This window comes from Trichosurus vulpecula, chromosome 7 (assembly GCF_011100635.1).
Source record: "Trichosurus vulpecula isolate mTriVul1 chromosome 7, mTriVul1.pri, whole genome shotgun sequence".
In the NCBI taxonomy this organism is placed as follows: Eukaryota; Metazoa; Chordata; class Mammalia; order Diprotodontia; family Phalangeridae; genus Trichosurus; species Trichosurus vulpecula.
Genome location: NC_050579.1, coordinates 208,856,233 through 208,875,196, shown reverse-complemented (window position 1 = coordinate 208,875,196; position 18,964 = coordinate 208,856,233). Strand labels below are relative to the sequence as shown.

The window sequence follows — 18,964 nt, the reverse complement described above, 5'->3', positions numbered from 1 at the left end:
AGGAAAGAAGTCTTTAGTATCAGACCTCAAAATACACTATAAGTCAGTAATCCCTAAAAATTATTTGATAGTGGGGGATGGCAAAGCAGGGGGCTGAGGGATAGACAGAGACAGAAGTGTCAATCAGTAAGACAACAGTATAGTATTTGAAAAACCCAAAGAATTTCTCCAATTATTTGTGTAAAACCAGTTGACAAAAATTTCTAGGAAAACTGGACAGTAGTCTGGCAGAAATTAGGTTTGGACCAAGATTTCACACCACCTACCAAGATAAGGTCTGAATGAATACATTGTTCAGATATTTTCAAAACTGTATCACAAACAAATCTGAGGAGCAAGGAAGAAATTACCTTTTGAATCTATGAAAATACAAAGAGTCTATGACTAAACAAATGATAGGATCACACAAGATAAAATGGACAATTCTGATTACACTAAATTTAAAAATTCTTTCACAAACAAATCAAATATAGTAAAAACTAGAAGAGAAACAGGAAACTGGAGGGGCGGAATCTTTACAGCAAGCATCTCTGATAAAGATTTTGTTTCCAATATATATAAGAAACAGATTCAGATTTATAAGCCTAAGAGCCACTGCCCAATAGATAAATTCTTAAAAATATGATGAGGCAATTTTTAAAGGAAGAAATCTAAGCTATCAACAATCATATAAAAATCCTTTAAGTCAGTAATAATTAGAGAAACGCAAATTAACAACTCTGAGGTTCCACCTCACACCTACCAGACCAGAAAATATGAAAAAGGAGGACAAATGCTACAGGGACTGTGGGAAAACAGAAATAATAATGTCTTGCTGGTAGAATTGTGAATTGTTCCAGCCACCTAAAAAGCAATTTGGAGTTATGTCCATAAAGATGCCACACTGTTAATACTCTTTAACTTAGCTATACCGCTATTAGGACTACAACCCAAAGAAATTTTTTTTTTAAATGAGGAAAAGGATCTACATGTACAAAAATATTTTTAGCAGCCCTCTTGTGGCAGCCAAACAATGTAAACTGAAACGCTGTCCTCCTAATATAAAATGACTAAACAAAATGTTGTACATGAATGTAATGGGCAATTTTTTCACAGGAAATTGGGAAGACTTTTATGAACTGATACTGAGTGAAAAGAACTAGGAAAACAATTTATATAATGATAACATTATAGAGGAAAAACAACTTTTGAAAGACTCTAGAGGAAAAATAACTTTTGAAAGACTCTAGAATTATGACCAATGCAACAATAAACCATGAGTCCAAAAGAATGAAGATAAAACATGCCACTCATTTCCTGATAGAGGCTAGTGAATTTGTGATGCAGAGACAAACATTTTCAGACATGGTTAATGTGAGAATTTGTTTTGCTGGACTGTATAGCTATGTATTGAGAGATTAGTTTTATGAGATTTGTTTGTTTTTTTTTTAATTTGTTTAAAAGGAGAGGGCGATAGTGAAAGGGACATACTAATTAAATGCTTTTTTCTTTAAAAAAACTAAGTAAATACTAAATACTAGGAGAATGCTTATGCAGAGATATATAATATAGGCAATGTTGGTTTTTTTTAAAAAGACAACCTACTCTGCTGCTTAAACAAATGAAGTTTAAGTGCAATGTACAACAATTTAAATTAGCTTCTCTATTAGAATTCTTTAGAATTACTATTTTGGAACTTCATCACAAATATCTTACAGTTCAACAATAATTTCACTAATCTTGTCCATTTCTACTGGCTAAAGGCAAACTTTTGATGTAAACATATCATTTATGAATATCTCTAAAACTCACTTCACATTAAAGAAAATAGTAGTTTTAACTATTTTTAGAAATTCTGTTGTTATAACAACATTGTTCCAGTGGGCGGTTATTCATTAACATACAAAATTTCAATTTAAGTATTTATGAATTTCATAGTTTTCTGGAGAATAGCCATTACCTATACCTAGCTATTTCCTATAATTACTAAATTAATACAGTAAAAAGGCATGTGCTTAATATATACATATATTATCTATTCTGGTATTTCTAGTTAATATGTAACAGAAACCTAACTGGCTCTCCATAGCTCTACTTTCTTCCCAACAGAAGCTGACACAACAATCAGTTGCTTTCCACATTTCTTCTCTTTCTCCTTCTTCATAAATATAAACTCAAGAGATTTCCTATGGTGTAGACAATCTGAGGCACTTAGTCTGAATCTTATATTGTATTAGCTAAGTCTCTTTTCATGTCTTTCCTTTCTTCTTCAACCCCAAGGTCATTAATTGAATCAATTCTTTTCAAAGGCTATCTTGTCCCTCATCTCTTAGCACTGTACTGTCAACAGTTTAAGTGCATTTGGAAACATCAAGGTGTGTCTTGGTCAATTCCTAAGTTTATGGATGTTTTTTAGAGTTAAAGCTGAGAAGCCTTAATCTATTATTAATAGATAGAGCATGGCAAAATAATGTGGTTGACTAAAATTTTCTGAGCTAATTTTCTGATCTCAGTGGAAAGGTAATGTTATAGCAATAAAAGTATTTTCAACAGAAAATGTGAAACAACCAAAAGAAAATAGCATTTCAAAGGATATCATTTTAACTGCTAATCCATTTCCTTTTGTGTGTGTGTGTGTGTGTGTGTGTGTGTGTGTGTGTGTGTGTGTGTTCAACGTCTGTGATTAATCTGAAAATTAAATTCAGGTATACAGTTCACTAACCTTGTTAATTTGCAAATCCTAAAATTTATGATCCTATGATCATTCAACCAATTCTCATATGGTATGATCTCAAAACCCTTCACGATTCCTGGAGATGGTCATACACTTTGATCTTATCACCCACAAATATTCTACTTTGACATTCATGAACTCTGAAATTCCTTTGCTCCATCACCATCTGCTGTCATTTCATCTCTCCTCTGCCTTACAACTTCAAATGCTATTCTTCATCATCACCTTACCCTCTAATACCTCGACATCTCAGTTCTTACTCCTGCCTACCTTTTCCTTCCTTCTTCATTTTGTACCAGTTTACTCCCACGAAATCAGTAAGCCTTGCTTACTGGACTCATTACAAATTTGTTGGATAATCTCAACTGCAACATCATTGCAGCAACAGTCTTTTTATGGTACAGTGGATAGAGCACTGGGCTTGAAATCAGAAAGACTTCATGAGTTCAAATCTGGCCCTCAGACACTTACTAGCTGTATGACCCTGGGAAAGTCATTTAACCCCAATTGCCTCAGTTTCTCATCCGTAAAATGAGATAGAGAAGGAAATGGCAAACCACTCCAGTATCTTTGCCAAGAAAACCCCAAAATGGGTTCCCAAAGAGTCAGACACAACTGAAATGGCACAACAGCCACAAAATGACTCACCATCCCATTCACCACAAAGGCCTTTTCCAGCCTTTCATTCTTCCTCAAACCTCCCAGATATTTCCCCCTCCCCACCCTCTTGACTGAGGACTTTGCGTCATATTTCTTTGAAGAAATTGAGGCCATTTGCCAAGAACTTCCTCTCCCTCCAACCCCCCTCAACTTATATATGCTAGATGGCTTCTATGGTCCTTCTTGCCAAGGATGTTTTATAGATGAGGAACTGAGGCAAACAGGGTTCAGTGACTTACCCAGCATCACACAGCTCGTAAGTGTCTAAGGTTAGATTTGAACTCAGGAAGATGTTTTTTTGATTTCAGGCTGAGCAGTCTATCCACTGTGCCACCTAGCTGCCCCTTCTTAACTCTCTACAGTCTGGCTTCTGACCTCATAATTCAACCAAAAATAATCTCCAAAAGTACTAATGATCTCTTAACTGCCAAATCTTTCTCAAAACCATGTCATTCTTAACTTCTATGAAGCCTTTGACAGTGCTGCTCACCTTTTGCTCTTTGATATTCTCTCTCTGTTTTCAAGACACTATTCTCCTACCTGTCTCTCTGTTCCTCCTAAATACTCCTTTGCTGGATCTACACCCAGATCATGCCCTCTTACTTGGGGTGTTCCACAGGATTCTGTCCTAGGCCCTCTTTTCTTTTCCATCTATATGATTTCATCTGATGAGCTCATCAACTCCCATGCATTCAACTGTCATCTCTATGCCGATAATTACTTCAAATTTACTTATTCATCTCTAACCTCTAGACTGACCTCTTGGCTCATATCTCAAACTGTTTATGAGATATCTCAAACTGGATGCCTCTTAGACATCATAAACTGAACATGTCCAAACTGAACTCATTATCTGTGCTCCTGAGCCTCCCTCTATGCCTAACTTCCCTATTACTGCCAAGGTACCATCATCCTCCCAGCCCCCCAGGCTTGCAATCTAGGTATCATTTAAACACTGGTCCCACTGGTCTCGCTCCCCATAATATCCAACCAGTTCCCAAATCCTGTTTATTCTACCATCATAGCATCTCTTATATACCTTCCCCCACCCTCCCCTTCTCTTCTCTGACGCTGCCATCATCCTGGTACAGGAAGTCATCACATCACAGTGCCTGGCACACTGTAGGTACCTAACAGTTAACTGATACCAGGATTACTGCAATAACCTGCCAGTTGGTCTCCCTGCCTTAAAACTTTAACCCTTATAGTGCATCTCAGCTATTAAATTTATCTCACTGAAGTACAAGTGTGATCATGTTGCCCCTCACCCCCATGTTCCATAAACTCCAGTGACACCTTACCACCCCAAAATCAAGTATAAAATCTTCTGTTCACATTCACAGCCCTTCATAAACTGGCCTCCTCCTACCTTTCTAGTTTTCTTTTAACATGAACATGAACTCTGTAATCCAGTGACAATGGCCCCCTTTCCTGCTGTTCTTTTCACAAGATAATCCATCATCTGACTCTGGATTTTCACTGGTTATCTCCCTCCTCATCTTTGCCTCCTGGCCTCCCTGGATGTTTTAAGCCCTAGCTTCAATTCCACTTTCCACAAGAAACCTTTCTAGATTCCCCATAATTCTAGTGCCTTCCCCCCTCTTAAATTATCTCCAATTTGTCCTATATATTTTTGTTTGTAGACATCTGTTTTCATGTTGTTTCCCCATGAAACTAAGCTAATTTCTTGAGAATAAGTAGAGACTGTACGTAGAAGGTTTTACTTTCTTTGATCCCCAGAACTTAACATGGTGCCTGACACACAGCAGGTGAGTAATAAAAATCTTTGCTGATTTGACTTGGAGTCAGGGAGACCAGGGTTTAAATTTGACCTTAGATACTTGCCTAGCTGTGTGACCAGGACAAGTCACTACATTTCTAAGACCCTAAGTTTCCTCATTTGTGAAACAGGGATAATAATGGATCTGCCTAGCAACTTCACAGGTTTGTCATGTGTGGCCAATAAGACAATATATAAAAAGCATTGTGTAAACCATGAAAAACCATATAGATATGACCTATTATTATGATCATCATCAACCTAATTACATTCCTCTAGATACTCTCCAATTTACAAAAGCCAATGCTTAAATCTGGTGCCCCGAATTTAACGTAATACTTCAATACTCAAGACAGAGTACAGCAAGATTATAACCTTCCAAATTTTGAATGTGACCCCTCTTTTAATGAAGTTTAGTTTAGACTGCATTAGCTTTTGTGGCTTACAAATCATACTGATAACACATAGTGAGCTTGCAGTCTATTAAAAGCTCTAGATCTTTTCTAGACAATATATTCTGCATAGTTATGTTCCACCTCTCCCCCCTATCTACTTTGCATTTATCCGTATCAAATTTTATCATATCAAATTTGGCTCAATGTCTTAACCTGTCAAGACACCTATAACTGTTATGGGGCTTGGCCAATCTCACATAGCTAGTAAAGGCCAGAAGTAAGACTGAAACTCAGTCCTTCCATACTCCAAACCCAAAACTAGCTACTATATCAGATTGCCTCCAAATGAGAAAATAAAAATGAACAGACCAAATGAAACACAAGACTGCAAATAACTGATTCTAAAAATTAGGTATTTGTTAACCTCAAAAACAAAAGATATGTATATTGGATTTTAATTCAATAGTGAGCCTTTTTTAAAAAAAAAAACTTCTTTGCTATGTATTTAGCATGGATTTGTGATGCCTAAGTATATTAAAATACTTGAAAAAAGTCTCTCACCTTCTGGAGCATCTGCATCACATTTCTTTGGCACAGATAGTGTATGGTTCCCTTTGTGGTCAACATATGTTGCATTGTTCTGGAAGAAGAAGAAAAGTAGTTAGGACACAACTTTTTTTAATGAAATATTATATTTCTAATGATTTTAAAATGTTTTAGTAGAAATGCTTTAATCTGAATGTCAAAATTCACAAATTTCTTTAGTGAAGAGGAAAAAAAACCATCAAAACATCTTAAACAAAAGAACTATTGATGGGACAGAAGCCCAGAGGAGTTCTGATAAAATACAGCTGAAGAGGTAAGGTAGCCAGGAGGCTCAGTGGATACAGCATTGGGTCTGGAGTCAGGAAGAACTGAGTTCAAATCTGGTCTCATATTTACTAGCTATGTGACCCTGAACAAATCAGTTAACTTCTGTTTGCCTTAATCCACTGGAGAAGGAAATGGCAAGCTACTCCGTATCATCTGCCAAGAAAACCCCATGGACAGTATTGGCATGGTATGGTTCATGGGGTCACAAAGTTGGACACAACTGAACAACAATAGCTGAAGTAGATGTACTATAAACTCCTACGAATAAGTCATTGTAACACGACAATACTGTACAATGATATCGCTGGTTTCATGTCCTGTTATACTGAATTACATATAATTAATGTAGTATAAATAGTACTTACATAGTAACCTACTTCAAGTTTACAAAATTTGTCAGGCATTAGCAAACCTAAGACAGAATGTCCTAGGGTAGCAATGAACCAAGTAAATGGCACAAGAGCCATGAGCAAATGACAGAGTAGGGTAATTTTTTTTTAAGGCGAACCTTTTTCCCTTTCTAAAATCTCTTTGTTGCCCATCTGTCGAAGTCCAAGAGAAGCATTATGTCTAATAGTCTGTGAATGGTACTAACCTTGAACCTAACAAGTAACAAGATTTAATCTAAATTTGTATTTTCTCTCCAGGACACACCAGGGTAAGCCATCTATTCTAACTTGTCCTTTCTACATCATCCCTAGCAGTTAGACACAAGTTTCTTTTTAAAACCCTTCAATGAAGGGGAACACTGTACCTCCTGAGGCAGCCTGCTTTGATATAGCTCTACTTGTTAGGAAGTGTCTTCTTACATCAGTGGTCTCCAAACTTTATGCAATAATATATCCTCTTACTCAAAAAAATCAGCAAAAAACCTGCTATGCCTCTCTTCTTTTTGTAGTATAAATAACTTAGCTTAAAGTAAACTCGTAACTATATTGATAATTAAGGTGGGATTTTTTACTGTATTAGAATACTAAATTAATTAAGCATTTTTGATTAAGTCTTACTAGGTGCAAAGCTCCGGGCACACACCCTTTTGCTAACTAAGTGTAAAGCCCAAGGCTCATGCCCTTTTGCTGATTAGGCATGAATCCTTTGAGCCCTGAACAGAGTATATAAAAGCTCAAAGGTTAGCATTCTGTCTGGGGCTCTCAGTCACTGGAACAGTGGCATGGGACTCTTGGCAGCCATTTTAAGAGCCCCCAGCTTGTAAACCCAGATGGTGAAGCTTTCCTGGTAACTATGAATTGTGATTTGGTCTGTTTATATTGTGTGTGTTTGTAATTTGTTTGTATTTGCTCTGAAGTTCAGGTTGCTGGCTTTTCCTCCTGAACTAAGTGTGTGTGTGTGTGTGTGTGTGTGTGTGTGTGTGTATATGCATATATATATATGTACATATATTTGATTAAAGTAAGACTGTTAACCCCTTAACGTTGCTTTCCTTAGTAAGGCAGATCAAAGAACCTGTGTTAGTGGCTTCCTGCGTGCTGGTTGTTGTTGATTTTACATAGCCACTGCAGCTGCTAGCAAGACTGCTGCTACAGTAACTTAGTACAATTACTAATTTATTATTATTTTAATAACAAATAGAATTTAAAGATATTATAAACTAGACCAAAGATTCCCTTACAATTTTCATATTTATAACATAACATAAAATAACTACCAAGTATGTGCAGCTGGCCAGAAACCATTGGTCCCAGGAGCTCATTCAGGCTTCAAGGAGTCCCAGTTTCCAGTGAACAATGTACTACCAGAATCATGTGGTAGAGATCCAGAGGGAATTCAAGCTCCAATAATCCTAGGGAGACTCGGTCTGATCTGATGTTCAGTAACTTGAAAGGCATCATGCTAGAGTAGATACAGTCACTACAGAACCAAAAAGAGCTGGGTTCAAGTCCCTCCTCTGATACATGCTGGCTCTGTGACCCTGAGCAAGGCCCTTAACCTTTTTATGTTCTAGGCAGCTCTCTAAGACTCTAAATTGGATAGACACTGCATTGACAGAGGGCACTTCCTCACTGAGAGTCCCCTGCATTGATGAAGTCATGATATGTGCTGGGGAAGTTTGTTCTTCACCACAAAATTTCTGAAAAAGTGGTAACATGGATAATACTGCGATTTGTAATTTTTTTTCCCGACCACCAACTGAGGGAGATATTTTGTCTTTCTGACAGCTATTGCCAAAAATCCAGTTTCACAGAAATAAAGTGTTACAAACAGTAGTAATATTTGCTCTCATTCTGTCTGAAATTCAACAAAGAGTTCCTTTACATGTAGCCAAAATTGAGTAAGATTTTCAGGTTCAAACACTTGTTTCGAATTAAAACTATCACTTACTACTTTTGATTACATAGAATAAGATCAAATATGTCATATTTGTCCACAGTCAATGGGTTATCTTTCACATTTAGAAATATAAACGTCTTTATAAAAAAGAACTGTATCTCTAGATCAGTAAAATCGTGAGTAATTGAGTCTTTACTTTTTGATTGCCCTCATAATTGTAGGGCGTGTATTTTTAAGACTGGGAAACATGAAAACATATTTTGTAAATGTTTGCTATAGTTCTAATTTTTCATAAATGCAATAATAATAATTTTCATTAATATAATTTGCCTTTCTGGATCACCGTATGAACTTGATAACCTTGCACTAATTTAGAGTAATTTTTAAAAAAAAATGTCTACCAAATACACAAATTTTGGGAAGAAACTGTTACAAAAGGAATTTTTTTTTTCATCTTCTACATCATCAAGAAAAAGACAATTTCTTCTAGCATTTTCCCCTACAAAACACCATATATTTTATCTACTTGCTGTTTCTTCTTCTTCTTCTTTTTTTTTTCCCAGGGGGGAAGGCAGGGCAATTGGGATAAAGTGACTTGCCCAAGGTCACACAGCTAGTAAGTGTGTCAAGTGTCTGAGACCGTATTTGAACTCAGATCCTCCTGAATCCAGGGCTGGTGCTCTACTCACTGCACCACCTAGCTGCCCCTGTTTATTCTTCTTATTCTGTATGTATTTACATGTCATTTTTGTCTTCCCTGTTAGAATGCTAGTATTCTTTGTGAGTAAGGATTATTTTATTATTCGCACTTGTATCTTCAGTGCCTGGCACATGGCACACAAATACTGGTTGATTAAAAAAAAAATCCAATGATACTGACCATTGCTTTTTATCTTTGATTCTTGTATAATTAAATATGATACCCCTCCCACCCATAGTCTTCCCAGCCAGCCTCAGTTTATTCTGGGTGTTTGAGCTCCTGACACCTTACAGGACAGTGACACTCATTTGTATTCATGATGTTATCTGTCCTTGTTTCCATCTTCCATATATTAATCTAAGTGGCTGAGTTCCCTGCAAATCCATGGCATTTTTTGAGATAGCTCCTTTCTTTCCATCCTCAGAATCTCATCCTTAAGAATTTCTAATTCCTCAAGGGCAGCATTCCCCCAATAACATGATAGCGTATACCAAGATAAGTTACAGCATCCTAGCTATTTTTTCTCTGAATCTTTTTGAAATATGGTCTCCAAGAACAAAAAGTGCCTGGCTTTCCTCTTCTTTCATGAATTCTAAGGCAGAATGGTCACATCTTTTCCACTCTACAGTTCTCAACATTTTTAGTTCAGCCACCAATTATTCTTTATTTGGTCACTATAGGGACAGGGTAGCAGTTCTGCTTGTCACCACAAAGGCAAGTCAAGAATTTAGCTGCTCTGCTTTTGGCAGAGGGAGGAAGATAACAGATGACTGAAATAGTCTAACACTTCTATAGCAGCCTCCAGGCCAGGCTTGTGATCTCTGTCCTGAATTCCTAGGTGATCTCCTACCTTGGTCTAGTATATCTGTAGTAGACACTACCACAAAAAATAACACTAGTTTCTCTTTCTATTAACCTTATCCAAATGCCCACTACCATGCTTCCTGCCTCAGATTCCATAGTTCCTCAAAAAAAAAATCTTTCTCTTCAATGCTTTGAGGCGTCTATGATCTCTGGCATGTCAGCAGTATAAAAGCACAGATCTACACAGCCCTCATTCAAGTCTTCCTGTACTGTACAACTCTTCTTCCTGTCATCTTGTAAATTAACAATCCAGGGCCTGACAAATGTGCTAGTGGAGTCAGGGTTGGGGGTGAGGAGTAGTAGGGAAAAGGAAGGGCTTCTTCAAGAAACTCTTGATATTTGAATGTATAGCACTGAAATATATGTGCTATCTATCAATGACGTCCCAACTTTTTCCTTCAGTCATATATTTCTAATGATCTGCTGTGGTGGATTTATGGGAAGACACAGAGGAAAAAAGTCACAATGTAGAAAGGCATGGATGGAAAGCAAATATGTATCACTGTAAATAACAACAGAATCGATGAGATCAGAGATACATGTAAGGATGAACAATGACTTCACAGAATGAAAAGGTATGGATGGGGTGAAATCTATCTCAATGAAAGGAATACATACCTACATCAGAAATCCACAAAAATATTCAATTCTATCAGTTCATTAAAAAATTGTTACTTCATTGATGAGTGTACTCCTACACTTATAAAGATTACAACTTGTGTAGATAAGCCTGAGAGAGTTGCATAAGTCTCAGAAATGTTAAATTACTCAGGATCAGAGCAGTATTTGTAAGAGTTATATGTTATAAGCCTTACAAGAAGGCTTCTAGAAATGAGGAGAACGCACATCTTGAGCTATCACTGGATTATTTAGCTCCTATCCTCCCATCTTCTCTTGTCTTCTCCCCTGAACCTATGCATTATCACCTTAACTTCTAGCCATTCCATTTCCTTCCCGTCTCCTAGGCCAACAGTCCTATACTGGACCTCTTTTACAATTCTTTATGCTATAGTTCATCAGTTCAACTATAAACTATCCTTTATTCCCTAATCCCTCTCTCTCTTTTCCTATAACATTATTTACTCCTTCCCAAACCAAATCTTGGGTTACCCCCATCGCTGGCCTAACTTTGCTTCCTTCTCACCTATGCTGGTAAATGGTGCTGGAGGAAATAACAAAAACAAGCTGACTGAGTCAAGTAAAAATTTATGTTATAATGTTAGTTGGGTCTTCACTGCTGCATGGCTATCTTTTTATTGTTTCCTAAGGGACTACTGTGAATCCCACAGCAATTGTAAACCTTTTTTCCTATCCTTCCTCAAGCCTCCAGCAGCCTTTCCCTGCCCTAGCAGCTAAGAACTCTGCCTCCAAATATAGGAAGAAAAGAGACCAATCACAAGGTTCTTCTCCCCTAGTTTATATTTCAAAACCTTAGAAATTATCCTCTATTTCTCCTTCTTAGGTCCTGTCTCTGATGAAGAAGCAGACTCTGATTCCATCATCCCCTATCTTCTCCGGTAGCTTATTCCCCCAAATCATATGTTCTCTCTTTTTTAGCTTCAATATCTCTCAATCTATAGCTCTTTCCCTACCGCTTAAAAACATTCCTGTCACCCTCAACCTTAGAAAACTTTCACTTGACCTTACCATGCCCTAAAGCTATTCTTCCCTTTGACAACCAAACTCCTAGAAAAAATGTCTACTTTTTTCTCAAACCCCTGAAATACTATTTCTAACCTTGCCATTTAGCTTAAAACTTCTCTTTAACTTCTAAATCTGATGGATCCTTCTCAGTCTTCATTTTTTTCATTTCACTGCAGCACCTGACACTGCTGACCTCCTCACCTTCCCTTCTCCCCTGGACATTTTCTCCTCCCTAAATTTTTGTGACACTGCTTTCTCTTGATTCTCCTTCAACTTGATTGTTCATTCTCGGTCTTTTTTACTGGATCATCACTGTGTCCTATCAAGGGCCTGTCTTTGTTTCCCTTTACTCTCTCCTCCATTTTTCAGTAACCTGCTCCCATGAGGTCATCTACAGTTTCTATGAAAATCAATCTATAAGCATTTATAAAGTTCCTACCATGTGGTAGATGCTGGGGATACTAAAACAAAAATCAAATAGTCCCCAAGCCTTATCTTTCTTCTGAGTTGTGGTACCATACCACTAATTGTCTGCTAGATATTTCTAAGCAGAAGTCTCATAAGCAAATGAAAGCTCATCATTTCTAAAACAGAACTTAATATCTTGTGCTCCCAAATGCACTCCTTTTCCTAACTTCCTCTTTTCTGTTAAAGGTACCATTCATGCTTTTGGAACTAGGCTGGCAACCTTGGGGTCATCCTTCATCCTTTCTTTTCCCTCACTTTCCATATCCCTTCCATTGCCAAGTCTTGTAAGTTCTACTGGTTCAATATCTCTCATATCCATCCCCATCTCTGTATTCCTACAGCCAATTACCCTAGTTCAGGTCCTCATCATCCCCTGATGAGATCACTGAAAAAGCAAAAGATTTATTATTTCCTACTATACGCAAAACACTGTGTACGCTGGGAACTGAAGATACAAAAAACAAAATGAAAAATGGTTCCTATTCTCCATGAGTTTACCTTTTGCTTGTGGGCCTGGCGTAGCAGATACAAAGTATAAGTGCAACAGATAATATAAATAGATACGTTTATACCTAACCATAAGTAAAGCTAGAGGTCTAACAATTACAGGACTTAGGAAAGGCTTCCCTCTGGAGGTGGCCCATGAGCTGAACCTTGATGGAAGTTACAGAATCTGAGAAGTGAAGGTGAAGAGGAAGTGCACTCCCAGCCTGAGTGAAATCCTGTGCAAATGTGCAAAGAACTGTCTTCAGAAAACAAAGATGGGCCACAGTTTGTTCAGAATGTAGAGTGCATGAACATGTAGAGCAGGGTAATACGCACTAAGTCTAAAAAGTTAGGTTAGTGCCAGGATTTGAAGGGTTTTTAATGCCAAACTGAGGAGTTTCTATTTTATCTCTGAGGTAAGAGGAAGCCAATGAAAGTACTTTGAGGCATGGGAGTGACACAGTCATGCTTACATTTTTGAAAAGTTATTTTGGGAACCACGTGTTGAGGGCATCGTTGAAAGTGAATGCTACGAGATGTCTAAATACTGTACAAATTTGCTGCAGACTTCAGAGGACAACTGTTTAAGAGAATAGTCAAACTGCTCACAAACTCTAGTCTTTAATGAACAATTAAACAGGGGTGAAAGAATACCATAGTATGGGCATGAATCATTGTTTGTTTACCACATACATTTAGCACACACAGACAGACACAACACTGCTAAATAATGGCATCGTTTCTTCACACAAGTAAGGCTGTGAAGAGAGGTGATAAAAGAAAAAGGTGTACTTCCTGTCTTCTAGTAGCTTATAATCTAACTGGAAAACAACACAGTACAAACATGAAACACCTATACCATACAATGCATGGCAACACATGAAGATATGCCACAATGAGCACTATACTTTTATCTCTAACACTCGTCTCACCCATAGTAGGCATATATTCGTGTTTGGCAAATTCAATTAAAAGACAGCCACCAATGGAGGATCTGTAATCTCAGAAGGCTTTGTGAAGTACAACAAATAAATCTGAGAGATCTGGATAGTCAGAAGAAAAAGGCAAAAATATCTCAGAAAGGAGAATAATCAAATGATTTTCAGGTATAAAGATATTATATATTTGCGGAGGCAAGGAGACTGATGTGACAGAAAAAGGCCAGATTAGTGAAGGCTTTGAAGGCTCATCTCAAAAGGTTTCTGTTCTATAGCAAAAGGAAGGCAAGGTTTTGTAAGTGAGGAAAAAACAAGTTGTTATTTTAGAAAGATTTTGGAAAGAGTACCTAAGATACACTGGAACAGGGAAAAGATTAGAAAAAAGGAGACAAAGGATATTGAGTTGTCTTCTCTTTCCACATAAGTTATAATAAAACTAGAAGAGGGCCTTCTTCCATGCTCCTGGAAAATAAATGTAACTGAAGTAGCAGAATTAATAAAGAAGCTCCCTCTGGGGCCAGGACCTGTAGGGACATAACATTCTCCTAAAGGATTTCCTTTTGGGAACTTATGTTATTATTCACATAGTCATTCAGTTAAGAGGGAATATTAGAAGTTTTAATGAAGTTCTGAGCTAAAATGTAATAGCTTAATACCATGGGATCCATTTAAGAAAGCTTTATAATGAAATTCAGTATACATATTCTGATGAGAATTTTGCACTAAATATGAATAATATAAACATGGCACTATATAAATTTAAAAGTAGCTTAAGAAGTAATCTGATGAAACTGATAATCTCACGTCATACATCATTTAAACTACATGTACTTTCTCAATATAATTAACATTAACTTCTAAATTAGGTTAAAAATAATAAGGTGATGTAATTAAAAAGAAGAAAATTAAGAGGATAAAAATAAGGTCCTAAACATGGATCAAAACATCAGTTATCCAAATACAGGATGTGGGAGACTTGATTAGGTGGCAAATTCATGTGATGAAGGTATATGAATTTTGGTGGACTATAAACTTGACTCAACATGAGTAGAAGTGTTACACAGTAGACAAAAATGTTAATGCTTAACTGAAACATAGTGTCCAGAGAAATTAATATTATAGCTCCTTTGTACTATGCTTTGGTCAGAAAATATGTGGTACTGTGTCTAGTTCTGGGTATTATCATATTGTAAAGAGCTGGGGATAGCAAAGATAGCAAAAGGAACAAAGAGTATGCCATACAAAGATCAGCTGAAAAAACTGGGAATGTTTAGCTGGAAAAGAAGACTTAAATAGGAAGAGGGAGGTCATGATAATGTTCTAAAAATATATAAAGGGTTCTCATGTGGACTAGATGGCCTCTATGGTCTGTTCCATCTCTAAGATTCTGTAGTCAAGCAAAATATAGATGAAAGTATCTTAACACATAGTACTCACCTCTATTAAGTACTTTTGGCTTCCATACATAACATACTGGGGGGCAAGACTGTAAATCATATAGCTAGTGTGAAGGACAATCAGGAGAAGTATCATGCAGAGAAATAAGAGTGCTTGGGGTCTGGTTCTACCTCTTCTGATCTTGTACAACTAGGGAAAAAAGTGTAGCATTAATACATCAGCAATACTGTTTCAAGTAGAACATCAAGCTCAAATTCTCTGTTAAAGTAAATGCTTCTATGCTTTTATAATCAATCTTTTCCAAAATAAAGTCTACAAGCTCTTAATCATTGCTAGTATGCTAGTAGTTACAAATGAGATAAAAAAAATAGCTCTTTCCACATAGGGCTTTTAGGTTAAATCTAGCTTATTTGTTTACAGAGAACAGTTATTTCAAAAGCCGCTAAATCAAAAAGGGCCTATAAATGATCCATTTTAAAAATCAACAATACAGATGCTACAATATTATTTGACAAAGTCAATATTTTTGTACTAACATGAAGAGCAGGAGTTAATAATCTGGTGTCGATGAGCCTTTTTTAAAAATTTATACCTATTTCAACATAACTCATTTCCTTTATAGGCCTAGGTACTTTGTTATATATATTTAAAAACATTATTCTGAGAAGAGATCTGTAGATTTATCAGACTACCAAAGGGATACAAGGCACAAAAAACGTTAAGACCTCCTGTTCTGGAGCATACTTGTTTATATAAAGAAAATGAGTTGATAAAGTATTAAATCCATAAGAATTACCTCTAGTTCTATCTGAAATCATTATTTCAGATTAAAATTTTAAATATTTTCTGAAGTCAACTGAGTGATACTACCATGTTCATGAAATACATTTATGAAACCTTTAGGTAAACTGCTACGAAAATTGGTTTATGACAACCTCTGAAATAGATATTTTTATATTCATTCCAAATATGGGTAAACCAACATTAAGAACAAGTGAAACATAAGGGAATCAATCAATTTCTTTCAAGTCATTGGAACTGTTAAAATACGGTCCATTAACTTTGACATCAAATCCAACATCATTGCTTGATTTTTTTTTTAAGTTTTCCATACCTATTTTTATGTCTGTACATATAAAATGGCATCAAGGAGATGGATTTTTATTGAATGAACTCCCAAGGTTCAAACAACATCCTCAAGGGTTTACCTTAAATATCACATTTAATTTGGGTGGATATTTAACGTAATAAAACTGAGTAACTTCCTTTCTCTAGCTGCATGAAAAATACATTTGTATACTGTATAGCTTAATCTCAAAGCTCTTAGATTAAATGCTATCCTTCACACTTTAGTATATATTGAATGCTATCAAGCCAATGTTATACAGAATTACAACTTGTAGAATATAAATTCTATAAATTCAAATACCTCATGAAAAACTGATAATCATTTTTTGATAACTTTGGTGAAACTGTTCCCTTTATCTTCGTAAAACAAACAATATAGCTTGCTATTAGATGTTGCATATATAGAAAAAAATGAAAGTGATTTTTCAGTAGTATATTTTTATCACTCACTCTGATCCAAAAGAACCATATGCCAATATTCCGAATCCCAGCCATGGAAGTGAAAATAAAGTACATAATTATAGTTGTTATAAGAAGATAATCAAGTGGGAAAACCTGAAACAGAAAAATTGAAATTTAACATAGAAATAAACTTTAAGAGTGGTACAATATAAAAAAATCTGCCTAAGATAGTTTATCTTAATATAGGCAAGAGTTCAAAACATCAAATTCCAACAAATTCTAGGGTTACTGTGACCAAATGAGAAGAAGCAAAAAATAGATTGCTTAATTAATAAAAACCTATTTTAAACAATGCTTTGGAATAAATTAATATTTATAAGTATTTTAGTAACGCAGAAAAAGACTCATTCAAAATCAATGTCAAAGAAAATGCATAATTCTCTTAGGACTTCAGGGAGCTACCTACATGTTTAAGAAATAGTGCAGGGAAACAGATACAGGTATAGAGTTATAATTTAAAAATAACAGACTCTTTAAGAAATTAGTCAAAATGGAAGTTGCTTTCAGATTTAAAAAAAATCATATTGGCATAAAAGCAAATGAACCCCTTATTAAATTACAAATAGTTATCTCTTGGCTAAAATGTTATAATGTTAACAATACCAGTCGGTGTATGTGCTCTGGAGTGTTAAGCAATGTCACAATTCTCAAAGTCTATCTTAGCAACACTGTCAACTGGGTAACGCTGGTTTCTAAAACTGCTAATGGCTATTTAGTTTTCATAGAAAATATCTTCAAAAAATGGTATGCTTCCATTCAGGAAATGACAGGAACATTAACAAGTTATTAATTTGTACGAAAGAAGAGAGGTGATTATGACTTATTAAGAAGTAGTAATGTCTTGATATGTTGACACTTAAGCAAATTATGCTTATGAAATTTGCATTTTATAAACAAGATTTCATTTGATGAGTAACTAAATTTTCAAATGTTTAGCTTAGCGATTCAATTAAATCTAAGCTCTTAGAATGCATCTATGTATTCATACTTCATACTAATTTCAATTAGTAACCATGAAATTATTTGTTATTCACATTTGAAAGAATTAAAAAGTAATAATGTTATTGAAAAAATTGAAGGCATTTGGTCAAGAGCTCCCCTTTTTCTACTCATCTCACAACCCTAAGACATCTTCCCCAGCTATTCCTTCTTTTGCTACTGACTCATAGAAAGGTGGCTCTTCCCCTTGTCAAGGCCAACCCTATATCTATCTATCTATCTACAGATAGATATGTGGATATATCTATATCTCTCACATCCTCCCCTTTCTTTTACAGAAAACTGCCCCTATTAGCATTCCCTATTATCTTCAATCTCTCCCTTCCCTCTTTACTCTATCCTTCCTTGTTCTATATAAACAAATTGTCACCATCCTTTAAAAAATATTTTAACTTGATCTTGCCATCCTGTTGCACAGTATCTCTCCTCTCCCTTCACAGCTAAACTCAAGAAAACAGTCCATACTCAGTGCCTCCACTTCTACTCTTTTCATTTTTTTCTAAGCCCTATATAATCTTCTAACTTCATAATTCAAGCAAAACTCTGTTATCAGTGCACTTAACTGCCCATTTTAATGTCCTTTTCTCAAACCTCAACTTTCTAGACCTAGATAGCATCTGACAAAGCTTATCACTTCCTCTTACATAATTCCCTTTTAAGGTTACTTATCTGCTCCTTCTTAATCTCCTTTGAGACTCTTTATGTTGCTCAACTAACTGTAGGGTCTCCTTGGGGCCCTCTTTTGTTCTCCCTCTTTACTATCTATTGAATAGAATAAGTACTACCAGTACTATTGAGGGGAATCAGCTTTACGACAGGAAAGGAGCCTAATGGTATTCAAAAGCTCTTCTTCAGTGGAAACTTCAGCTAGGGAGGGATTGACTTCAACATGAGGTAAACAGTCAATGGTCTCAGCACTGATTGATGATGGTCTGTTGAGAACCCTATGGAAGTGTTCAGCCCATCACTCTAGGATCATATCCTTATCACTAATTAACGTGGCTCCATTAGCACTGAGTAGTAGAGATGCATCATAGGTCTTCGGCCCATAAATAGCCTTCAAGGTATCATAAAAGAGCTTTGGATTGTTAGTATCAACATAAAACTCAATTTTATCTGCCGTCCTACTGAGGCAAGAAACCTGCATCTCTCTAAGCTTTCCTTGTA

The 18,964-nt window shown here is 36.1% G+C and overlaps 1 protein-coding gene across 1 annotated transcript in view; it reads right to left on the bottom strand.

The window, feature by feature from the left end:
* Positions 1-18,964, bottom strand: part of LMBRD1 (LMBR1 domain containing 1) — a 203,214-nt gene that overhangs the window by 24,855 nt on the left and 159,395 nt on the right. Inside the window, exons 12-14 of the mRNA XM_036767004.1 lie at positions 16,787-16,891; positions 15,248-15,397; positions 6,110-6,188 (exon numbers count right to left, since the gene is read on the bottom strand). Coding sequence (XP_036622899.1) covers positions 6,110-6,188; positions 15,248-15,397; positions 16,787-16,891 — 334 coding nt within the window. The remainder of the gene's footprint in view (positions 1-6,109; positions 6,189-15,247; positions 15,398-16,786; positions 16,892-18,964) is intronic.